The following is a 27,017-nucleotide window of genomic DNA, read 5'->3' as shown; positions in this document are numbered from 1 at the left end:
AAGAGCTGCATTTTTATTATTTACTCAAACATTTCTTAAACACCCACTGTGTGCCAGACAGCTTGCCAGGAACTAATGGTACAAAAATAAATAAAATATGCCCCTTGGCCTCTTGTTATTAAGATTAAATTCTTTGTAATAAGAGTAAAGGACTGAGAGTGGGGGCAGTAAAATGTTGTAGTGAAAAATAATGCTAGTTCTCACTTATTTAGTGCTTCCTCTGTGTCAGGTACAATGCTAAGTTCTTTAATTGTGCCCTTTTATATACTTCTCACACTGCCATTCTAAGGTAGGCATTTCCCACTGTACAGACGGAAAACTTAAGCTTAGAAATGTTCAGCAAATTGTTCAATTTCACAGAACTAGCAGCAGTGGGAAATGAACCCATATTTTGAAATACCTGGACAGTTTTGAAGCTATGGTTACATCTTTCAAAATGTGGGCAACTAATTGAGAGGTCATATGATTTAACAAGAGAGGAGATACGATTAATGAAATGAATTTCTGTATTTTTAGTGAATGAAATTCTCTATATGAAATCTTGAGTAGCAATGTAGATAAAACCTTCTCATATTTCTTCATAGTGTCTGGGACTCAATAAATATAAGGCACTCAGTAAATATAAAGATTTCCTGGTCTATCAGTACTTCCTAAATAGTAGTATGATAGCAAAGTAATTATGTTAGAACTTTTGATTCAGGTCTTCAAAAGGAAAGTAAATATTAACACATGCCAGGTCATCTCTTCTGAAACAAGTATATGTATATATAAGTATAAATTTATTTAGCATCTTCCTTGATTTTTTTTTTTTCAATTTCTTTTTTGGGCAGCAGGGATCCATCAAGTCTTTGTTTTCCTGACAAACCAACCAACAAAGGCTAGAGAAAACTTCAGCTTACCAAAGATGCTGACTAGAAATTTAGCTAGGCTTTCGGCACAACCAAGGGCACACATAATTATTGAGATTCAGATGAGCGGTGTATGCAAGATTAAGAGAAATAAGATGACCACACTCAGGAAGACTGAAGAACAAAGGGAGAGAAAAGTTGGACTTTTTCCTAAAAGCTCTCAGACTTGCTCAGCTCTTCCCAATACCTTTGAGTGTGTCTCATTTTCCTTTTCTTTCACATTAAATCCAAATTACCAGCAAATTCTCAGCACTCTCCCAGCCTCTTCCTTTGCCCCATCCTTGATCTGACAGTTTGTCCAAAAGTAGCCCTTCAAACACTGCATACTTGAGGAGATTTAATACAAAATTTTGGGACTACGTAAAGAAAGTACCAAATCTTTTGAATCGAGTGAAAAATGAATTCTAACTAATCACTAAGGGATATTTGTGGGCCATCTTTGGTAAGCAGCCTTATGGAGCCCCAGGTGGCCAATTGTGAATAGGAAGGGAAGACTGGGTACCATCCATGTTGTCAACTACTGTGCTCGGTGGGCCAGTAATTTCTTAGAAGTTATTTGAAATGAATTACTTCTTAGTGATTATGAGTTTTATTACTACAATTTCCATAATGGGCACTGTTCTACATCTGCTCTGCTATTTCAGGAGAGAAATCGATCTCTGTCTAAAGCTCCTACGTTAGAGCTTGCTTATGAAAATGTTTGTGTAAATGAATTAAGACAATTTTTTTATAATTAGTAAAGTATCATTTTCCTACTGAGGAAATTTGGTTTGGATTCTTTGTATTTAGCAAAAGTGAAACTGTTGAACAAGCTATTTATTAGAGAGGATTTAAGATTTTCTACACGTCACAAATATAATCATTAAAGTTACTCTTGGAAAACAGTTAAAACAATAAAAATCAGTAGTATAGACAACAGTTATTTGCTATGTGGATATCTGGTTGTTTCCAAGGAATCTTAATGTAGATAATTTATCCCATTGGTAAAATTCTTAAAATTGGACATTAAAATGTTATGATTAAATTCAGAAAGAAATGAGTAAATTCAATGGCTACACAGTTTAAAGTTTATTAAAAGCAACTTATTTAAAAACGTATTGGGTTATAAGCTCTTTGGAGGCAGATGTATTTATGGGGGAAATTAATACTTGGTAGAAGGAAGAAAATAAAAATATCTATTTTCTGTATATGGATGTACATATACATACACAGACACGCATGTGTATATGTATAGTAACATTTACAAAATTCTACACAGAGAAGGTAAAACATTGAATGATTGATACATGTTATTCCTAGAAAGATTAAGCATTGTAAGTCAAGCTGCTTTAAGGTTTATAAGTAAGTCAGATGCCACAGTGAATAAATTTGGATTTTATGGAAACATTTCCAAAAGGATTGTTACGTTCATAGGCTGGTAAGAAATATCTTCTTGGTTTGGTAATGCGTCATAAGCATCGTTTACCTTCAGGAGTAAAGATTTGGGGAAAATGGACTTGACTGAAATAGAAATGGATCACCTCTCCTTTTCCAGAGAGTTCAGCCAAAGAAAGTATTGATATTACAAACGAAAACACCGCCCTCTCTTCCCCCAGTGTCTATTGTAAACCACTTTTTTCCTCAGTTGCTGCACTTGTCCAAACCTCATGGCACAGGTTTAGCTTCCTCACGTTGTTTATTGAATGCAAGAAATTAACCCCGTGCAGTCACAGTCTTGTAAATTTTACACATTTTAAAAAATTTTTGGTTACTAAGACCTAAAGATAAAAAATGATGAGCAACTGAATCCTAAACGTTTGAACTTTCAACTTTGTAGTCACGAGGCTCATAGGATTATATTGTCAAGTTTACTTTTATTTAGATTTGGCTAAGTTATATTCAGTATGTCTATATTCAGGAAGAATAAATTAGTCATTAAAATGAAGATCACATGTAGATGTAAAACACTGTTATGAGAACAAACAGATGTCAGCAATACAAAAATCTAAAGCCACATTTTAAGAATGATGTTTACTATACATATTATGTTACTTGTCTGCTTTCTCTCACTAGAATGAAAGTTCAGTCGAGTGCAGGATTTTTGTCTGTTTTCTTCACTCACGTATCCCTGGGCTTATAACTGTGCCTAGCACATAGCAGACGCTTAATAAATATTTATGAATAATAAATGAATTTCTCAATCAACTTTATTTAATGACACCATATATCATTACAGTGTATCAACATATAAATAACAACATACACAGAAAAGACAAACGGGAGAACAGCAATGCCATATCAATTTCGATCAAAATGTATGATTTCCAGGGCCACGACCCTCTCAGCCTTCTGTGTCTAGATATCTGTCTTGCACATAATTTAATGTCTAACCAATTTCACTTGAATTTGAGGAATCATTATACACTGGTACCAATATCTCATTCATCTACAAAGAGTCATTTTTCTTTCAAAATGAATGAGATGATGGAGATGTCATAAGTCCTGGGATACCATTTTCAACAAAAGCAGATACAAGGAACACTTCCAGCGAAGGGATTTGTAGCATTAAAAAAAAAAAAGTATTTAAGCTGCTAAGATCAGAGGTATTATTTATATGGAGATTACATTTTTATACAAAGGACAGATACTAATATTGCACTATTTTGATAGCAAAAATATTGGTGATATCACTGTCAAGCAACAGATAACTTTACAAAATATTCTTTATGTATATAGGAAACAATTGGATTTTTCAATCATTTTTACTGATTTTTTTGACAGCATGCTTCCTGCAAACTAGCCATGCTTGCAAAATTAATTCAGTATTTTGGTTTTAAGAATTGTATCTTCAGCCCCTTTAATAACAGGAATGGAAAGGTGATTTTCTACATTCTATTTATAATGCACGTTGAAAAACCTTTATTTCACACAGAACAAGCAAAATTTCAAAAAAAAAAAACCTTTAAAGAAAACAACTGTGTGTATTCAGAAAACAAGCACACAAATTCATAGATATTTACTTTTAGAAAATCTACGCTAAGTATTAGAAGAGTTATAATTCCATTTTTTATGTACAATGACCTCATTTCAAGATACGGGAGTTGATATGTCAGAATTGTTAAGTGATTCTGTTTCAACATCTATGTTCTTGAAAAAAGATGAGCATTAATTCTTCTTTTGTTCTAGTATCTCAGGAAAGTCACAGAACTTATTTATTTTATTTTTTTCTGGTAGTCCAGAGTTGATCATCCAAGAAGAATCCCACATGAAAAATTAGCTTAAATTTACTACATGGAAGAACAAGACTTGAGCCTTAGTTAGGAATGCCGAACAGCGCGGAGCTCATTTCTTTCTTGATCAATTCCTTAAAATAGGATTCTTCATCAGAGGCTGAAAAGAGGAGGACTGTACTGAAGTATGACTTTCCATTACTGTGTCTTTTTAAGGAAAATATATATATATGTGTGTATTTATACACATATATATTTAAGTCCCATGCAAATATTACATAATTAAGTTAGAAGATAGATATTTTGCATTCTCACACCAAAACTGCTGTTAGTTGGTTCGCGTTCTAAAATCATAAACTTCCAATTAAGGGCAGGCAGATTTACATTAAAGTGCTAGGTGGCGATGCACGCAGACAGAACTAATGACAGCACGTGAAAGCTTCTCTCTGGTATTTTCACACTTGGACGTCCATGTCAGAATTTTGGAAATAACTCGACATTGATAAAAACCGAAAATTAAAATCACATAAGCTAAAAACTACATTACATAAAATACTTCCACTTTATTTAGAGTAAGGGCTTCATAATTAGTTTAAGAAAGATTCTGCCTAATGAGACACTGAGCTGAGGGCATATGACTTTAAATTAGATAGAAAAGGTCACCGATTGTTGATCTCCTTTGACTAGCGTTTACGCTTAAAGGCATGTTTGCATTTAGAAGACAAAACATACAAGATAGTATATTATTTAAAAGCCAATTTTCTGAGAATCTCTTTGAAAAAGAGCCTTAAAATTTACAGTATTTTCCATCTTAGGATGTGACCAAATGAAGATCACATTTTTCTTAAGTCTTAGGAGAATTTCAATAAATTGTACTGTGTATCTGTCACAGGTCAATGAGAAAAAGAATCGGTACAAAAACCTCTTTTTGCATTAAAAATAAATATAAAACAAAATTTACTTCTAAAGCATTCAGTTGTATGAAACATGCTCATTAAAACAGTGCTTTACCCACTATTATAAACAGACAATGCAAATAATTAAACTACCTGAAATTATAATTTTAGACACTATTAACTACTATTTACATTGATGTTGTAAAAACATAACAACAGTGATACGGTGTTTATTACTGGATATTTTTGTGGGATTCATTGTTGATTTTTTTTTCATGTTCATTCTTTTGTCCTTTGGAATTTTAGCATTTCATCCATTTCCAACCAGACAGTTTCAACGTTTAACATCCAATCATTTTTCCAAGAACAGCAATGTAACAAAAGATAATACAAATAAATAATACCGAATGCACTCAAAGTTCAGGACAAACTTATTCAAAGCCTCAGCAGACTTTTGTGCATAGAACAACCATGCCACCGCCACTAAGATGCCCTGTTCATCTTGCCTTTGCACTGTAGCCGGGGTATTAAAACTGCCTGTGGACAAAACGGAACATCATAAGGCACAGACCGAAACTTACCATAATAGTAGTTACAACAACCGTTCTGTTCTCAATGGCTGCGGTGTCATTGCCAAGAGTGGGTACGTCTTGAATCAACACTAATTTATCCATATCATTCCAGTAACCAACCTGCCAAACAGAGAAAATTCTTGAAAACTTATTTTAGAAGAGTTTTCTCTAGCTCTTATTGGAACAATGAGGTATTAATAAGTAAGCATACAAATTTATAAAGCACACAAAAATGTGTTTGGGAGTTTTCTTAACTGATATTAAGCCAGTTTTCCTGGTGTTAGTGATGCTGCCTGGGTACACAGTTGGCAACTTTACAGTTTACAATCACGGGGTAGCCAAGACATTGAAAATGAGTAGGTTCAAAAAAGAATATGGACACAGATGGAATACCATTTTGTGCTGATCCTCTTGTAGCGAGATTGATTGGCACCCTCTGTAATTAATTTACATAATTTTATTGATAATGTTACAGGTTTTATGGTGAAGGGAATAACCAGATTTACAAAGAGCACAGGTACAGGATGTTTTCAAGCAAAAAAGACTGTGCATTTTAAAAGCAATATAGAAATAGTTCTTGGTGTACATAACCTAGCCACCAGGTACCAATCTTACCATTCTGAAAATGCTAAATAAATCAGATGTTCATATGAATGATTACTTAACATTTTCACTTTTGAACATTTTAAATTTGTATTATTTTCATTTTTAAATCCTTATGTTACTTCCTATTTAGACATGGAATAAACTCCTTTCCATAAAATATATTAAATAATTAGTTAAGCACAACTATTACAGGGGTCCTAAAGGAAATGTAGGGTTCTTTTTGCCATACAGACCATTAAGTAATAGTAATGGCCACCACTTCTTGACTGCTTGTTCTTCCTCAGACACTAACTTAGTGCTTTAAAAACATATATGCATCTTAAAGTTTATACACACAGCAAATGTAAAGGTAGGTGCAACTACAATTCCATGTACTATGCTATTACGCTACATAACCGCCCCAGATGGATGCTCATTAAATGCTTGCCAAACTTTCTTTAATTTCTGGATGCAGTTGATAAAACTCATCTCTCCAGTAAAAATGTATGTAATTGCTCACTGGTCAGTATTCACTATTTGTTCTAATTCTTTTTTGTTTTTATAAATAAAGAAATATTTCTTCAGGCAAATATACTAAACTGAATCTAACAAAGATTTAAATTTTGTTTCCTCAAAAAGAACTATCTGGACATTCTCATTAATATAAAGATCAATATATACACATTGAATCTCCTTCAGCGAAAAGACGGTTGTATCCCCGATAGTAATATTTTGATGAGTAATACAAGTATTGGTTATCACGTTTCAAGTGTCAAAGGCTGAAAGTGATTAAAAATGTCCCAGCTTGTTTGTACAGAAAGTCACTGACTCACTATTACAGTGTACTCAGAGCAATTCATCTATTGCTGTAAAAGGCTACCAATAATGGAATAGAGGAGAACAAACCTGATTCTATACTTGATCTGTTCCTTTAGTTTTAGCCACTGTGCCCCTCTTTCTAGGCTCAGTCTTGCCAGCGCTGCACCTTTTGTGAAACAATGTTGCCTTTAGCCTGAAATAGACAGGAGAGAGCCTCTTCTGGGGGCTCTGACCTTTAATGATGTTAGCACTTCTGCATTTAGTAGGGATGGAAAGTTGCAAAATAGAGAATAACCTTTGTTTTGTTAGAGGTTTACAGGGACACCATGACCTGACCCCGGTGGATGGCTGCAAGAACAAAGAATTCCTGCAGCAAGAAGTTTGCAACAACGAACCCCTGCCCACCCACCATTTTTTTGTAAAAAAGGAGCCTGTATTCTGACTGGAGCAGGATAGTTCTCCAACACATTAGTCTGCCATCCTCTCGGTCTGCTGGCTTTTGGAATAAAGTCTCTATTCCTTGCCCCAACACCTCATCTCCTGATTTATTAGCCTTTCGTGCGGCGAAGAATGAGTTTGGACTCGGTAACAATGATACAAGATTATCTTGACCTCTATAATCTCATAACATATTTATTGGAGTGATTAGCAACTGGAATTTCTATGGCAGAGCTTTATATTACAGAAAAGTACATGTTGCATTTATGCCACACTGGTAAATCACCATTGCTTTTTATTAATATAAATGAAAACATACTTCTTACTTTTGATGCCTCATAATAAGCAGTATTTACACAGCTTGCTTGTTATTGAATGACTATCCTATAATTATTTATTTATAAGCTATATGAATTTCCAAAATTTGATTGCCTCTGAAATCTACATAACTATTTTAAAATTTTTATTTTTTATCGAAGTATAGCTGATTTACTTATTCTAACATCTTGAAGGTCTCTCTTGCTTCCTCCAAGTTCTTGACTATCATGTAACTATCTGTGAACATACTAAAATTCAATGAGCATTAACATGTCAGAAGGAAACACTATATTATTCACAAATATTCACAAATACTACCTGTATAATTCAATCACAAAATTGATAGAGAAAAATAATTTTCATTAATATGGCTTGCAATACTGCTTAGTTTGATCCAAAATTATGAGTATAAATTAATTCAGCAATTATTTTCAATTGTTCATATGAATTTATTTATAGCTAACACTTATTTAATAATGCAGTGAAAAATTTAATTTAAAAAACTCAGATATGCCCCCTTGAAAAACAAACAATGTTTGAGACCTACCCTCTCCTCAATAACTACATATACTTAAAAAGTAAGTAAAAACCATGTCAGCTGCTTTTAACTCTTTCCATATGACAGCTATACAACATGGAAATCGTTTTCACAGTTCAGTACTCCGTTAAGATGCAGCCCCTTTCCAGATCTCAGCGGCCCATTCTCTGGGAAAGGCAATTTTTCTTTATTAATGAGTTCCCACAACAGAAAAACCCCAGATCTAGGACACATTCTGGAGAGGCTTCAGTTGCATGTTTTGCATTTAAGAGCAGCCTGTGGGTTCATGACTATCTACCCCTCAAAGATAAATGATTTAGAAGTGCTGGCAAATTAAAATAATAAGCAAAGTTTTACCCAGCTCTATCTATATTTGCCTTATATCTACTTGCAACTCTGGTGACAAAGAAAGCAATGATTCGTGATACATAGCTAATTAATAAATCTCATGTGGGTCGTGGACTTACTGGGAAGTAAGGCTGTATGGGGTGAACACTAAAATAAAGGTCATTTCCTAAAGAAAAGAATATTGACGTTTGTATCTAGAACTTCACATGAGATAGAGTTTTTCCTCTAATTTTTCACAACATTTTACAATTTATTAAAAATTCTTCCCACAACTGATCTCATTTAAAGACAGGGAACTTAGGCATTTTTTTTTTTTTTCCTAGAGACAAAAATTGGGTGAAAAATAGTTCTGTAATGGTAGGCTAAAAATATGCAAGCATTTAAATCAGTAAACTTGCAGGAAATGAGAAAAAACATTTGTCTTCTTTGGATTCCTACAGGTGAACTGTACACAAATACGAGCATAAGACAATGTATGAGTAAACATCTCTATTTATGGTGCCCTTTGCCTGTAATGCAGGGATTGGATAGAGACTGAGGGGCTGTGAGAAGCCCCTGTTCTGCTCAAAGTTGGTTCCTGGGAGAGCTGATTTTGCCAGACCTGTCCTAAAAAATATGGCTTACTTCTCACACCAGCTCTGAAGATAGCATCTCTGGGCCTGCCCTGGGACTGACAGTAATGCGTAGCAGTTAAGAGTAGCTCTGAAGCTAGATGAGTTTTGGTATCCACCCCATCTCCGTCTCCTTCTGCTTGAACATCCCTTGGCACGTTACTTAGTTTCTCTGAGCCTTACTTTTCTATCATATGAGAAAAATAGATCTTACTTTCAGGTTGTTGTAAGCATTAAATATTAAAATGCACATCACTTTCCCTTTACATGTCTGGCATATAACCTGCTCTCAATAAATATAATTTTTACAATTAAGAATTCGAGAAACCATACAAGTCTGGTTTTAGAACGTCCCTGTCTAAGACCCCTGGAATGGTAAGAAGATTCCACCGTCCTTAGGAGCTGAGGCTTCAGAAGGAGCTTTGTGGCTTCTGCTTAAGGAGATTCTCACTCAGTTTTTCTGTTACACAAGTCAGACAAACTGATGAGTTAACTCTCTATTTTCAAAAAATAGCTCCCTTACTGGCAAATGTGCAATTTATAAGAACAATTGCTCGCTTTTCAGATACATTACTGAGTCTCACCAGCACATTTTTTTCTCATGGTAGCTCAGTTCTAAGTTTAACATTCCTGATAGAATGCCCGAGTTGTTCATTGACCCAGAAAAACAAAGAGACATGAATCTTCACCGTTTCACATTTCATATTTCTATTAAGAATCGTAGACAAATGTCAATTGAGTGTGAAGTGCTTTCTTAAGTTACTCTTTAACTTTCTCCTCTAAAAACCTTAATTTTTGTTACCATTGTGGTTCAATAAGCCAGGAAAAGATTCAGCGCTGTAAACAGCCCACTTACTATTAGCACTAATTTACTACCGGCTTCCTTTTCCCATTATTCTTTCTTTTGTATAAAGATCATTTTACTTTTTGTACTTACTGTTTTGTGAAATACGGAATTGTCTTTTGTGCTTCAGAAAGGTTCTGCTTAAATGGCTAATTTTGCAGGGTCTGCTTGTGGCAGGCTGGTCACCAGTTAGCCAATATTTTCAGGGGCCTATGACTATGCTGTCTACGCCATGGCTAGCAGATGTACTTTGCTTAAAAATGGGCCTCATTCTTTTCTTGTTGCTGGCTGTGTGCTGACAGATTGAGTAAAATTAGTGTTTCCATAGAACCTCTTAAATTTCACCTTGGAAGCATGTCTCAGTCCCTCTTAGAAGGATCCATCATCCAGTTTGGCTTCCAAGCTGCCATCCATCTCCCGCCCCACCTGATCTGGATCAGGTAGGCTCCCACCCACCCTGTATTAGCTGGCAGCCTGCCCTCAAGGGGGATGCCACAAGAGGCTGAAAAGCAAGAGACCGTTTTCATGGCAGCTCTAAATCTCTCCTGCTCACTCATATACAGAAGCACAAGCTATGACAGACTGGAGCAAAGCACAACTTGGAAAAGCTCTTGTCTTTTTGCCTCTACCATTTCTACCTATCCAAACTCTTAAGTTCATGGCTAACTTTAAATCTCACCTCCTCCATGCAGCTTTCTTTGATTTGCTTTCTGCCAGCTGGAAATGATCTCTTCGTCTTTAGAATTTTCACATGTTTTTTCTTTAACTGCTATCTGGAACTTACTATATTATATTCTACAAGGAAATAAACTCCTTTAGAGCAGGATCTACTCAGGCCGGGTAATGATGTAGGAAGGTTCTGGAGTCAGACATATTTGAGTTAAAAAAACTTTGTTTTCTCACTTTATGGCTTAGACAAGTAACCATAACCCACTGCACCATCCTTTTCTCACTAGAAAAAGGGAAATAATAGTGCTCTGTTATAGGTTTATTGGGAGGATCAAATTACACCAAGTCCAAAGCTTGGAACACAACAGGCATTTCATAAATTGTAGCTATCATTATCATATTAAAACAAGAAAGTGTATTTAGGAACATTTTAAAACAGCCAAGCTTTGAAATAAATAGAATTTTTAGGTTAAGGTAAGTCATGTCTTTCCTTGAGCATCCTAGCTAATGCAAGAGAAGAAGAATGTTGAAAGTTATAATGTGTTAGGTATAAAATGTTTACAGCCAACTGGTGTGTTGAGATTGTATAATTTCACTATGACTGCTAATATGCCTAGTTACATCATAAAAGTAACAGAGTTACCCTCCAAAATCCAAAAATCTGGCACCAGTAGCTCTCTGAACAACCTCCCTGCCACCTCAGTTGAAGTTTCTTAGGTATTTCTCTCCCTCTGCAACCTAACAATAATCTTAATAGTATCATCTTCCGTCTGCTGTTTCCATTGCTCATTTGAATGTGTTTACTTGTTTATTTCAGGAACATTCAGCCTGTTCTAAATATGTCCACCCCTTAGAAGTAGCTTTATTTGTTCTCCCTCTAATGGTTTCTTAATGACTACATGGAAGGGAGTATGTCTCTTACCTACATTGTGTGCTTTCCTGAAGAGTGCATTTTGTTTTGCAGGATTCTTTTTGCTAAGCCTTAAAAAAAAATTGCTTCTATCTGGATAAAGGATCTGAGCAGCATATAAATTAGTTCATTTCAGCTCTGGTACACCATTAAATATAAATCATATGACACAAGAATTTCTTTCAGCACAAATTACAGAGAAAAATTTATAAGTGCAGTTGACCCTTAAACAACTCCAGTTTGAACTGCTTGGGTCCAATTGCACATGGATTCTTTTTTTTTTTTTTTTTAATGTTTTTGTTTGTTTTGTTTTTGTTTTTTGATATATATATTTATTTATTTAAAATTTTTTATTGAAGTACAGTCAGTTACAATGTGTCAATTTCTAGTGTACAGCACAATGTCCCAGTCATGCATATATTCATTTTCATATTCTTTTTCATTAAAGGTTATTACAAGATATTGAATATAGTTCCCTGTGCTATGCAGAGGAAATTTGTTTTTTAATCTATTTTTATATATTTGCAAATCTCAAACTCCCAAATTTATTCTTTCCCACCTCCTTTCTCCCGGTAACCATACGATTGTTTACTATGCCTGCGAGTCTGTTTCTGTTTTGTAGATGAATTCATTACATCTTTTTTTTAAGATTGTGTACCCTTTTTTTTAAGATTCCACATATGAGTGATATCGTATGGCGTTTTTCTGTCTCTTCTTGGCTTTCTTCACTTAGAATGATGATCTCTAGGCCCAACCATATTGCTGCAAATGGCATTATTTTGTTCTTTTAGTATTCCATTGTATAAATATATACCACAGCTTCTTTATCTAGTCATCTGTTGATGGACATTTAGGTTGCTTCCATATCTTGGCTATTGTATATAGTGCTACTGTGAACACTGGGGTGCATGTATCTTTTTGAATTAGAGTTCCTTCCAGATATATACCCAGGAGTGGGATTGCTGGATCATATAGTAAGTCTATTTTTAGTCTTTTGAGAAATCTCCTTACTATTTTCCATAATGGCTGCAACAAACTACATTCCCACCAGCAGTGTAGTAGGGTTCCCTTTTCTCCACACCTTCTCCAGCATTTATCATTTTTGGACTTTTGAATGATGGCCATTCTTACTAATGTGAGGTGATACCTCATTGTAGTTTTGATTTACATTTCTCTCATAATTAGAGATATTGAGCATTTTTTTCATATGCCGATTGGCCATTTGTATATCTTTTGGAGAAATGCTTGTTTAGGTCTTCTGCCCATTTTTGGATTGGGTTGTTTGATTTTTTGTTGTTAAGTTGCATGAGCTGTTTTATATAATCTGGAAATTAAGCCTTTGTCAGTCTCATCATTTGCAAATATTTTCTCCCATTCTGTAGGTTGTCATTTTGTTTTGCTAATGGTTTCCTTTGCTATGCAAAAGCTTGTATGTTTAATTAGGTCCCATTTGTTAATTTTTTTGCTTTTATCTCTATTGCCTGGGTAGACTGCCCTAGGAGAATATTGCTGAGATTTATGTCAGAGACTATTTTGCCTATGTTTTCTTCCAAGAGGTTTATAGTGTCTTGTCTTATGTTTAAGTCTTTAAGCCATTTTGAGTTTATTTTTGTGTATGCTGTGAGGGAGTAGTCTAACTTCATTGATTTACATGTGGTTGTCCACTTTTCCCAGCACCATGTACTGAAGAGACTGTCTTTACTCTGTTCTTGCCACCTTGGTCAAAGATTAACTGATCAAAACTTTGTTGGTTTATTTCTGTGCTCTCTATTCTGTTCCACTGATCCATATGTCTGTTTTTGTATCAGTACCACGCTGTTTTCATTACTGCAGCTCTGTAGTACTGTCTGAAGTTGGGGAGGGCTATTCCTCCAGCTTGCTGCTTCTTCTTCAGTATTGCTTTGGGAATTCTGAGTCTTTTGTGATTTCATATAAATTTCAGGATTATTTGTTCAAGTTCTGTGCAAAATGTCCTGGGTAATTTGATAGGGATCACATTAAGCCTGTAGATTGCTCTGGGTAATATGACCAATTTAACAATATTAATTCTTCCAATCCAAGAGCATGGGATATCTTTACATTTCTTTAAGTCATCTTTGATTTCCTTATTCAATGTTTTGTAGTTCTCCACATATACCTTTCACTTCTTTGGTTAGACTTATTCCTAAGTATTTAATTGTTTTCGATGCAATTTTAAAAATGATTGTTTCTTTACTTTCCTTTTCTGATATTTTATTGTTAGTGTAAAGAAATGTCACTGATTTCTCCATGTTAATCTTGTATCCTGCTACCTTGCTGAATTCTTTTATGAGCTCTAAAAGTTTTTGTGTAGAGCTATTAGGATTTTCTATATATAGCATCATGTCATCTGTGTATAATGACAATTTTACCTCTTCTCTTCCAATTTGGATCCCTTTTCTTTGTCTTTTTCTTGTCTAATTGCTATGTCAAGGACTTCCAATACTACACTGAGTAGAAGTGGTAAGAGTGGGCATCCTTGTCTTGTTCCAGATTTTAGCAGGAAGGCTTTCAGCTTTTCACCACTGAGTGTTATGCTGGCTGTAGGTTTGTCATACACAACTTTTATTATGTTGAGATATGTTCCCTCTGTACCCATTTTGGTTAGAGTTTTTGTCCTAAATGGGTGTTGAATTTCATCAAATGCTTTTTCGCCATCTATTGAGATGATCATGTGATTTTTGTCCTTTCTCTTGATGTTGTGTATCATACTGATTGATTTGTGTATGTTGAACCATCCTTGTGTCCCTGGGACGAACCCAACTTGGTCATGCTGTATAATCTTTCCTGTGTGTTGTTGGATTCTGTTTGCTAATATTTTGTTTAGGATTTTTGCATCTAAGTTCATCAGCATTATTGGCCTGTAGTTTTCTTTTTTGGTGGTGTCTTTGGCTTTGGTGTCAGGGTGATGGTGGCTTCATAGAATGAGTTTGTGAGTATTCCCTCCTCTTCATTCTTTTGGAAGAGATTGAGAAGGATTGGTATGAGTTCTTTTTATATTTGATAGAATTCCCCAGTGAAGCCATCTGGTCCTGGACTTTTGTTTACAAGGAGGTTTTTTTTTTATTGCTGATTCTATTTCATTTCTAGTGATTGATCTATTTCTTCTTGATTCAGTTTTGGTGGACTATGTTTCTAGAACTTGTCCATTTCTTTTAAGTTGTCCAATTTATTGCCATATAGTTGTTCATAGTGTTCTCTTATGGTTTTTGTTTTGTTTTGTTTTGTTTCTGTGGTGTTGGTTGTAATCTCTCCATTTTCATTTCTTATTTTGTTCATTTGTGTGGTCTCTCTTCTCTTCTTGGTGAGCCTGGCCAAAGGTTTGTCAATTTTGTTTATTCTTCCAAAAAGCCATCTCTTGGTTTGATTGATTTTTTCCCATTATTTTAATCTTTATTTTCTTTATTTCCTCCTTGAGCTTTATTACTTCTTTCCTTCTCCTGGCTTTAGGTTTTGCTCATTCTTCTTTTTCTAATTCTTTTAGGTGGTAGGTTAGGTTGTTTATTTGAGATTGTTCTTCTTTTCTGAGGAAGACCTATGTCACTATGAACTTCCCTCTTAGGACTGCTTTTGCTGCATCCCATAGATTTTGTGTGATTCTGTCAGATTCCTTTTAATATTAAAAACTACAGTGCTATACCGTCTGTGGTTGGTTGAATCCTCGGATGTAGAACTGATGGAACCACATACGTGGAGGGCCCACTATAATTTATACCTGGATTTTTTACTGCATGGAGGATCAGAGCCCCTAATTCCCCCTTTTCAAGGGTCATCTGTACTCACATTTGGAAAAAAATACAGACTATCCAGAAACCTTTCACCTACAAGCCTTTAAAACTGTCAAATGCAAACTAAGAAGACAGCAAGTGTGGCTCACCTTTCTAGGTCCTGTGCTCTTTAGCTCAAACACATCCATTGTGTAATTGACCCTACGTCCATAGTGGTCAAACTGAACATTCCCTGTCAGTCCTTGAATTTGAACCTATGAATGAAAAACAAAATCCACACATGTTATCTTTTGCCTTTTTACTTGCAGAAAGTGACTTCATCTGCTAGGCTTATGACTATACATGGATGTGGAACTATAATCTATAAACAATTTGCAAAAAAAAAAAAGGAGTAATTGAGTTATTGGACTAGAATCTGAAAGAGGAATATCAAAGTAATATACAAGCAATTCTGCTGTATACTTGAAAGGTATACAGGTTTTATTTGTTTTTTATTATGATGTTTCCATTGTAACTAACAGAATACTTCCTCAATGCTGAAATATTATTTATAGGAATGGAAATATGGTTTATTTTATAGTTACTTTTCCATTTTGTCTACATATCTACATAATAGATTAAATAACCCTGATAACCACACCAGATCATATTTCTCTTTGCAAATATTATATAAGGGATTCAGAAAAATAAATGTATTTTTGAAAATATTCAAGTGTACTTTATTCCAAATTCCCTTTTAATTCATTTACTTAACTTACGTTCTGAACCCACGGCATTTCAGAACAATTTAAAATGTAATATGAAAAATATACACACATTACATTAATCATTTGAAATCAGTGTTAGTATAACTATAAAAGACTAAAATAAACACATACTCAATTCAAGGTTACAAGGCAATTTAAAGGTCTACTGAGGTAGCCATTAGATTAGTAGATTAGTAGCATTTATCAAGTATTTCTGATTCTTCCTCATTGTGGACCCAAGCTAAGCTTGTACTTCTTGGACTCCTTTTGGTTAGCTAGGTCTATGTGAACTCTTTTTGACAAATAAGTTGTAAACAGATGTGATGTGTATTACTACTGGGCCAGAGTGATTTAATGGCCAGTTAGAAACGTCCCCACAATTCTATTTCCCTTTGTAGCCTTCAAGATGGTAGCTGCTCTGTCAGCTTGGATCCCTGAGTGATTACAACAAGCAGAATGCCCCTACTAATCTGGTGTCTGTGTGAGTGTTTTAAGCCACTGAGACTTGGGGCTCTTTATTACTGTGTCATAACCTAGCTTATACTGGCTAAGCCACCACATAAAATATGAACAGTATCCCATCCAGTACTCTATTTAGAAATGTTTCAGAAATAATAATGGTTCAACATATTAAAATGATAATTGTAGTATATGTTTATTCTTAGATAGATTATTCTGTTTCCTTGACTACTCCATTTAAAAAGGACTATGAAATAAATTGAACTTACAAGACATTGGGAGTTACCTGTTTGAGCGTCCTCTCCATGTCAATCCCCTGGCCCCATGGAGCAGCAGGATTTGCTAGACAATCCCCAGCATTTCCCCTCCTAGAAATGTCAATTTTTTGTCTTCTGAGATTTCGGAATGTTTCAGCCATCACAAGGACACCATCGTAAGTCAGAGCAGATGTGTACTAACAAAATAAAAATAATTATAATGGTAAATGTGAAATTCCTATAAATCACCAGGAATAGTCTGTGAGCTCTGTGGATTTGTGTATTCTGTGACATAAAGTACCATCCTGTCTGAAGGACAGTTAAATGATTGATAGTTAATTGCCTCTAGCTTCAGAAATGTCTGTTATTGCTTTATTATGAAGACTGTATATCAATTCTTACCACTATGATTTTAAAAGGAGAAAACACACTCTGAAAAGTAGAAATTCTAATGCACAGTTTTCCAATAGTTGGGAGAGGTAAGACCTCTAGATGAAGTCTTTTTGTTGTGTCCAAGTAGAAACAACTAAAGTATAAAAAAAGGCTAAGTGCAGTATTGCCACAAGCTGCCTTGTGGTCTCTTGCTGTGGCTGAGCCCCAGGAGGGCTGGGATGTCCCACTCGTTCCTCCTCCAAATGCCCATCAGGGCTCCTTTAGATTTAATATATGCTTATTGACTTTGAAATGTAATCACTGTCCAGTTCCTTAGAAGAATGACTGGGAATGTTTATTGTTGCTCAGATATAGGATGCCAGAAATAACATCTACTTACTTAACAAATGTGTACGCATCAGTCTCTGTGCTAAATAAGCATGCCCGAGATGCCCATGCCTGCTGAGAGTGCTCAGGAAGGTTAAGTCATTTCTCTGTTTCCCCTGTAACCTAGGATCAAAGTGGAGAAGTGCAGTCTAGACCACTGGCTTTCTGATGGTTGTCCTATGCTTCTCTTTGGGAAAACACAAAGCCTTCAGGAAAAGGTTATTAAGATTAGGAGAGGAAATGAGGAAAAGCTGAGAAGAAAATGCGATTTGTTTAAGCTGAAAATAAAAAGAACACGGAATGCTTGTAGAGTTTGATTGGAAAATTCCTAAACACATGAAAAGCATGGCACAATTTTCGTGAGGCATGGCAGAGCATCAACTGCTAATCATGACAAAAAACTACATTATCTCCTTCAGGGATTCTATATGGACAATTCTATATGATGAACACATGCTAAGCCTGTACTAGGAGCACTTTTGTGCTATGGAACATGGAAAATGATCTCCTTGACTTGTTGCTCATAAATTAAGAAAAATCTTTTGAAATTTGAATTGTAGAAAGTAAACTCAAGCAATATGATTATTAAGCATAGCTGTCAGCATTCCCGGGAAGAGAAGGACTAAAACATGGGTAAGATAAAGAATATAAACTCCAACAGAGAACATTTCAATGGTAGAGAATCTAATTAAAGTTTCATCAGAAAGATTTATGTGTGACATATAAATTAAAAGCATTATGTATATAAAATAGATAAACAAGTTTATACTGTATAGCACTGGGAAATATATTCAATATCTTGTAGTAGCTTATGGTGAAAAAGAATATGAAGCGAATGTATGTATATTAATGTATGACTGAAGACTTGTGCTGTACACCAGAAATTGACACAACATTGTAAACTGACTATACCTCAATTAAAAAAAAATCTAAAAAAAAAAAAAGATTAAAATGAGGATTCATTAGGGACACTCCTAGTGTATTGATTCATGAAATATATATTTAGTTATTAGTAACAAAAAAATTCTTCACTTTTCCTACAACAAGAACAAAGCAATATAAATTCATTTCACAACTAATGTTTTTGGTTGGAAATCTTGACAATTAGTTTTGTGGGGTTTTTAGTTTGAAGCAAAAAGAATTATATGATTAAAAATATGTGTTTTCTCTTGAATAAAATCACTGAGAAATAAAGAAAAGCATTACCATATTAAAAGCATTACTATATATTGTTCAAGTACATGACAAGATAGGCTTAAGGTTAAGTAAGCACCCTCATAATTGGAAGGGGATGACCAAAGGAAACTGAGGTACTTAAGCAAGGTACCAAGCCAAACATGGATATGCATCCTTCCCTGCCTAGACCAACACACATCTGAGTAGAGAAAGCCATTTCATCATCTTTATAGATGGCAAGAAAATAAAAATAAGAAAAAAGTAGAATTAATCAAAGACATAAAGGAAAAGAGGAAAAAAATGCAATGCTTGTATTTTAGGATAAAGAGAGAAGAAAAGAAAAATATTGATGCTTTTTTAATAGGTAGAAAAAGCTGAGAAGAGATGACACCAGAAAAGTAAAAGCACTTCCTGCGTTTGAAAAAGTCCATTCATTTTTATGAAACAAGTGAACTAGAAAAAAGACCAGAAATCATACAGAGTGGAGCAGAGCAAAGCAGACATTCACCCAGAGCATTAGAGGCCTTTGACAGGTCATAGGACTGATGGATGGAAAGAAGCAGTAGTTTAAATCATTTTTACTTTTTTTTTTTTTAAAAGGATTTCATTCTTTCCCATGTGTCTTATTGTGCTACAGTCTAATAAATCGTATTTATGGCACACTTTTCTATAGATGGCATTTAAAAATACTTATTAAATACATGCTTTGTTTTAGGGGCAGAGTAAAACTAAGTCTTGACCTAGAGCTATTTACTACTTTAACCAGTGATTAGAATGGTGGGATGAATTCTGTTTGTCAAGGTTTGTAAATAAAAAGGCAGAGTTTGGCAGAATTATGGTGCAGTGGTAAGAGTCTAGGTTTTGAGAAGAAAGAAAAAGATGAATTCTAATTCTGCTACTAATAGTTCGAAGGGAATATGTGGTCCATTTTTTCAGCTATGCCACACAAACCAGAACAAAATCAAATAACAAAATAGTGGTCATTGTGAGGATAAAATTTCATATCCTCTCTGAGAGCTCTTTGAAAAAATGTGCTAGACACTGGCTGGCTAGGAATAGTGAAGACTAAAGATGCATAATAGATGGTTAACTTCTCCAAAGGAGTTTATAACAGTGAAACTGTAAGTACAGAAATAATTATGTTAAGTCCTTGATGGGAGTTATACAATGAAATATTACGGAGATTACAGAGGAGAAACAGATCATATGACTACCTACTGGAGGACTAAGAAAAGCCTCCACAGACAGAGTAAAATTCAAGATAATGATTTGGAAGATGGTTGGATTTGGGCAGGTGGAAATTAAAGTAGAGGACAGATGAGGTGGGGGAGGTAAGGGCCCAGGAACTTAAAAGGAGTGGAAAATTTTAGGGCAGTTCAATTTGGCTGGCCCCAAAGGTAGCAGAGGGACACACAAATGGAAAGACTTATTAGGTTTATATTGTGGAAGATCTTTATTCTGAAAGTTTTTTTTTTTTTAAAGCAAGAACTGACAAGATCAGAAATCATGCTTTAAATCTTGGTTGAAACACACACACACACACACACACACACACACACACACAAAATAGAAGCACACGTTTATTAGGTACATTTAATCCTAACTATTCGTGGTTTCCATGTTTGCAAATTTGCCTACTTGGTAAAATTTATTTGTGACCCCCAAGTCATTGCCCCACAAGTACATTCCCAGCTGCAGTCAAGCAAGGCAGTGCTCTTCTTTTTTGTTTCAGCTCTCATACTGTAAACAAGTGTCATTTTGTGATGTAGTTAGTGCAGGGTTTTTCACAGTTTTGTGTTTTTTGCTGATGATTTCACTGCTTAAAATGGCCCCAAGGTGTAGTGCCTGAAGCACTGTCTAGTGTTCCTCAGTGCAGGAAGGCTGTGATGTGGCTCATGGAGAAAGTATGTGTAAGATGGACTTTGTTCAGGCATGAGTTATCGTGTTGTTGGTCATGAATTCAATGTTAATGAGTCAACAGTGTCTTAAATAAGATGTCTTTAAACAGAAACACATAAATAACAATGTGTTATGTGTTGATTTGTGAGAGCAGGCAGATAGCTAGATATGAACAGAGAAAGGGGGACACAGACCAAATGGCAGGAATTGGGCAGAAAGGCGGGACACAGGCCAAATGCAGGAAACCACACATCATGTAAGCACCAGGGGTCCCTGGGCAGAGAAAGAAAAGCAGGAAACTTGGGGCTGATAAACTTGGAGACCAACAAAGAAAGGTGAAAAAAAGGCAGGAATTCCCAGTGTCCGAATGTAACCCTTTGCTCATTATGCCCTCATTTCAATAAGATTAGCCTTACAGATCAGAAGTACCATTCATGCACCAACGCCATGACACTTCTGATCCAGTCTAAATAAGGACGAAACTCCCTCCTCCCTTTGGGAAGGTGGAGTTGGGATGAAAATCAGGGAATACGACCCCAAGCCCTTCCCTCCCCAATAAATATTCCGCCTATTCATTTTTACACTCTATGTAACTAACTTGCCAAAGAAACTCAGGGCAGCCGCTCACCTGAGCCTGCCCGCTCTCCCCTTGAGAGTGCACTACCCATCCTTTAATAAATCCTCACTTCACTTTTTTTAACCACTACATCTTGTCTCTGAATTCTTTCTGGGACAGGACAAGAACCTGGAACACCGGTTGCATCCATCGGCAACAGATTGGTTGACAAAAATGTTGTGACCTAACCCTGTAATTTCCCACAGAAGTAAGGATTCAGTATTCACTCATTCAGTGTTCATGGCAATTTTATAGAATAGAACTACCATGAATAATGAGAATTGACTGTATGCATTTATCAAATGACCACTGAATGCCTAGTATCATGCTAAGAGCTCTGTAAAGGATGAGAAAATTATATGTATTTATATATAAAACAAAGTGCCCAAAGCCATGACATAGATAAGTCTGGTTGGAGATTATTGAATAGCAAACATTGTGACAGGCTAAAGGCAAGATAGGGAAGAACTAACTACACCCAAGTGTCAGACAGGAGGACCACAATGGACACATGCTATTATATATTATCACTGAGATGAAAAATAGTTGCAAGGAGCTACAAAACACTGCCAAGAAGTTTGAAGCCCGTTCTGGATACTAAAACTCTAAGGGGAAAAGGAACTTCAAGAGGTGATTTACAAAAGTGTTGAGATAAGTAATGGCTGATAAAATAAAATGTCAGGAAGGAAGACATATGACAGTTTATCATGAGGAAGAGAAGGACAAGGGAGTCTCTGTATACACTGATGACAGAATGAGGGGAACATGCTGTAGAGCAAACTGTCCAGATTAGAAATGAGTTCAGAAGAAAGCTTTATGTTTTTATCTTTGTGTATTAATACTTGATATAATTGAGCTTTGGAGATGATTTTTCTCTGAACCAGCTTGAAGGCAAAAAGAGGACTAAAAGATTTCTCAAGGTCCTTTTAATCCTGAAGGTGGTTTGCATCTTGAAAATGTGTTCTCTTTTTAATATGCTTTCATATGTATTATCTAAGCATGAGAAATGGTGTAAAATGGTGTAATATAGTGAACAAAGCACTTGTCCAAGACTCAGGGAGCCCATGACTTGGTCCTGAGCATTCCACAAACCTGGACCTTGAGTCAGAGATAGCCAATTAACATACCATTTAATATCTTGCTCTTATTAATCTTTAAATCAGAGGGTTGGATTACAGTAATTTACACAATGGATACTCAAATAAATACTTTGTTTTGAAATCTCATGATTCTATAGTATAGTGAAAATGGTATGATTATCCAAATTACTATATTACAGAGAGGAAATTGACATAGCTAGTAAGGAAAATTTTATAATTAGAAAATGGAAGAACGAAGATTCTCTTCCCATAGATCACAGTTTTCTAGGCTTGAGTTTCCAAATTATAGTTGAAAACTTTTCACTAGAATACACTGTCAGTTAGCTATTAGTAAAAATTATTAAACATGATTATGCCTTATTATGTAGGAGCTCAGAACCACTAAGCTGGAGTTTAAGAAACATTATGCCATTATTTACATGACATCTAAGGAAGTAATCTATCTTTTCAGGTGAGAAGAAAATGTCCTTATGATCAGAAATTTAACAGCTTCCTTTGCAGATACTGGTAACATACTTCTGCAATGTCTGCCAGAAAAAAATTGACCTTTTACTGTTAATTTGAAAGAGAAATTTTGAGAATCTTGTACATTTTTACATTTCTGCTAATTTCCCAATTTCCCTACTCACTGTAAATCACTTTGCAAACATAGTTTTTATCTGAGTGGAATAGTTACCAGTGATTGTTCACATTTGAAATGTCTAGTTATCAAAAATTTTTTAAAAAGCATACAATTTCTTCATGGAAATTCACATACAAAGTAATAATAATATAATAATAATAATAAACTACTTGAGCTAACGTCTAACAACTCTACTCTATAACATAGAAATTTAGAAATTATTAAGGGCATGTATAATGCAGAGATAGTGACAAAATATTTCTTCCCTATGCCACATGTCTGACAAAATATTACTAGAAGAATTGCATAATTAAATTTCTACCTTAAGGATTTTAAAAAATTCTAAAAATACAGAAGATAAAAACAAACAAATACCTTGGGAGGTGTCTCAGATCCTGGATATTCTCTCTGATCTAGTTTCTTCCAGCGATCCATGAGTTTGGTTACCATAGGTGTATTAAAATCTACCAGCTGGAATCCTGTCACATTGGCTCCACCATGTATAAACCTCTCAAGGGAAATATCCTTGAATCCCTATAAAAATCGAGAGTTTTTAAAGTTTAGGTCATTATTACACATTTCAGCTGTTCAATAACATAAATTAATAACCAATATAATTTCTAATTGTGATGGCTAGAAAAAGGTAAAAGATCCAATTGCGTCAATTTAGCTGTTCAATTCCGTCATTCCATATCTAACACGTGATACCACGTCAACAAAAGAAAAGATAAAAACCATATGCTCATCTCAGTAGTTGCAGAAAAAGGATTTGATAAAATTCAACATCCATTCATGGTTAAAAACTCTCACCAAGTGGGTATAGAGGGAACATATCTCAACATCATAAAAACTGTTTATGACAAACCCACAGCCAACATAATGCTCAATGGTGAAAAGCTGAAAGACTTTCCACTAGAATTTCAACAAGACAAGGATGCCCACTCTTACCACGGCTATTCAGCATAGATTTGGAAGTCCCAGCCACAGCAATCAGGCAAGAAAAGGAAATAAAAGGGATCCAAATTGGAAGGGAAGAGGTAAAATTGTTATTATATGTAGATGACATAATATTCTGTGTGGAAAACTCTAAAGACTCCATGCAAAAGCTATTAGAACTGATAAAGGTAGCAGGATACAAGATTAACATATAGAAAATTGGTGCATTTTCCCCAATAACAATAAATATCAGAAAGAGAAAGTAAAAAAAAAAAAAATCCCTTTTAAAATGACATTAAAAAAGTAAAATACTTATGAATAAACCTGACCAAGGAGGTGAAAGACTTATACACTAAGAATTATAAAACATTGATAAAGGAAATTGAGTATGACTCAAAGAAATGGAAAGATACCCCCTGCTCTTGGATTGGAAGAATCAATATTTTTAAAATGGCCATACTACCTAAGGCAATCTACAGATTTAACGTATTCCTTATCAAATTACCCAAGACATTTTTCACAGAACTAGAACAAATAATCCTAAAATTTATATGGAAACTTAAAAGACCCTGAACTGCCAAATCAATCCTGAGGAAAGAGAACAAATCTGGAGGCAAAACCCTCCCAGACTTCAGGTAATACTTCAGAGCTACAGAAATCAAAACAGTGTGGCATTGGCACAGGAACAGACCTATGGATCAATGGAACAGAATAGAAAGCCCAGAAATAAACCCACACACCTATAATCAATTAATCTTCAATTAAGGAGACAAGAATATACAGTGGAGAAAAGACAGTCTCTTTAGCAAGTGGTGTTGAACAATCTGGACAGCAGCATGTAAATCAACAAAGTTAGAACACTCCCTCACTCCATACACAAAAATAAACTCAAAATGGCTTAAAGACTTAAATATAAGATATGACCCCATAAAACTCCCAGAAGAGAACATAGGCAAAACAATCTGACATAAATTGTAGCAATGTGTTCTTAGGTCAGTCTCACAAGGTAATAGAAATAAAAGCAAAAACAAACAAATGGGACCTAATCACACTTATAAGCTTTTTCACAGCAAAGGAAACAATAAGTGAAACAAAAAGACAACCTATGGAATGGGAGAAAATATTTGCAAAAGATGAAACTGATGAGGGCTTAATCTCCAGAATATATAAACAGCTCATACAGCTTAGTAAGAAAAAACCAAACAACCCAATCCAAAAATGGGCAGAAGACCTAAATAGACATTTCTCCAAAGTGGACATACAGATGCCCAACAGGCACACGGAAAGGTGCTTAACATTGCTAATTACTAGAGAAAGGCAAATCAAAATTACAATGAGGTATCACCTCACACTAGTCAGACTGTCCATCATCAAAAAGTCTACAAATAACAAATGATGGAGAAGGTATAGAAAAAAGAGGGCCCTTCTACACTGTTGATGGGAATGTAAACTGGTGCAGCTACTATGGAAATCAGTATTGAAGTTCCTTAAAAAAACCAAAAATGTAGTTACCATATGATCCTGCAAGCCCACTCCTGGACATCTATCTGGAGAAAACCCTAATTCAGAAAGATACATACCCTCCAATATTCACAGCAGTGCTTTTTACAAATTGCTGAGATATGGAAGCAACCTAAGTGTCCTTCAACAGATCAATGGATAAAGAAGATGTGGTGTGTACAAACACACACACACACACACACACACACACACACAATGGAGTGCTATTCAGCCTAAAAAATGAAATGTTGCCATTTGCAGCAACATGGATGGACCTGGAGGGCATTATGCTAAGTGAAATAAGTCAGGCAGACAGAGACAAATATCACATAATATCACTTATATATGGAACCTAAAATGATACAAATGAACTTATTTACAGACCAGAAATAGACTCAGACATAGAAAACAAACTGATGGTTACCAAAGGGATAAATTAAGAGTTTGGGATGAATAAATACACACTACTATACATAAAATAGATAAAAATCAAGGGCCTACTATATAGCTCAAGAAACTGTGTTCAATATTTTTAAATAACTTATAATGCAAAAGAATATGAAAAGAATATATATATGGGTGTGTGTATATATATATGTATGTATAACTGAAACACTTTGCTGTACACTTGAAACTAACATCGTGAATCAACTATACTTCAATAAAAAGTCTAATATATGAGAAAAGGATATAAATGTTTCCAGTTCAGTTCAAGTCAATTTAAAAACTAGTTCTTAAATGCCTCTGAATGCATTTTATGAAGCATGGAGGAAGATATAGGAGATTCACATGATAGCATCAAAATGTCTTCTGTTGAGGGCATAATTGCCCTCTGATATAAGAAATAAAAGCAGAAATGTGTGTTATGTGAAGGTAATATCAAGGTATTATTGTCTGAGGTATTTGAGTCTGTGATGGGTAACACTTTTTTAGGGAGGTTCATTGTAATTATGAAGTGGTTTAAAAGCAGACAGAGCGGGACATTCAAGCCAGAAAGGGTGAAAACTGATTGTATCTGTCACTACAGCACTCACAGTCCTGGGAAATGGCAGTGGATGAGAAGAAAGAGAGATGGACTCCCGCGTGGTGGGGAAAAAGATCGTGCCCACCAGGTGGGGTGAGGAATCTGGGAGGAAAGGGTGTCACCTGATTTGGTCCAGAGGTATTATCTGAGTTTAAAAAATTCTGGAAAGTTATTTATTTTCTATCTATATTTATCTGTCATCTATCTAGCTATCTTCTATTCAGTTTATTTTATGCCTCCACCCTCTTTTTTCCATTAAGTATTTAAGATGCCTTACAAAAATACATACTCAATTTTGGAAACAAATACAATTATAGAAAGAGGGCAAAAAACATATTATGGAACTGAATTAATAAAACCAAAGATAATAGCTCAGAGCAAAGTCAACCACATACACACACACACAAACACACAGAGACACACACACATACAGACATATACACACAGACACACACACATAGATACACACACAGACACACACACATAGACACACACAGACACACACACATAGA

The 27,017-nt window shown here is 35.1% G+C and overlaps 1 protein-coding gene across 8 annotated transcripts in view; it reads right to left on the bottom strand.

The window, feature by feature from the left end:
* Positions 1 to 27,017, bottom strand: part of GRIA4 (glutamate ionotropic receptor AMPA type subunit 4) — a 432,578-nt gene that overhangs the window by 68,681 nt on the left and 336,880 nt on the right. For all 8 annotated transcript variants that reach the window (XM_064492857.1, XM_064492858.1, XM_031460664.2 and 5 more), the window contains 4 exons: positions 23,421 to 23,579; positions 16,903 to 17,070; positions 15,561 to 15,665; positions 5,595 to 5,705 (listed from right to left, as the gene is read on the bottom strand). In XM_064492857.1, coding sequence (XP_064348927.1) covers positions 5,595 to 5,705; positions 15,561 to 15,665; positions 16,903 to 17,070; positions 23,421 to 23,579 — 543 coding nt within the window. The remainder of the gene's footprint in view (positions 1 to 5,594; positions 5,706 to 15,560; positions 15,666 to 16,902; positions 17,071 to 23,420; positions 23,580 to 27,017) is intronic.

The sequence above is a fragment of the Camelus dromedarius genome, chromosome 12 (genome assembly GCF_036321535.1).
Source record: "Camelus dromedarius isolate mCamDro1 chromosome 12, mCamDro1.pat, whole genome shotgun sequence".
NCBI lineage: Eukaryota > Metazoa > Chordata > Mammalia > Artiodactyla > Camelidae > Camelus > Camelus dromedarius.
The sequence above is the reverse complement of the archived record's forward strand: the minus strand, read 5'-3'. Positions and strand labels throughout refer to the sequence as shown.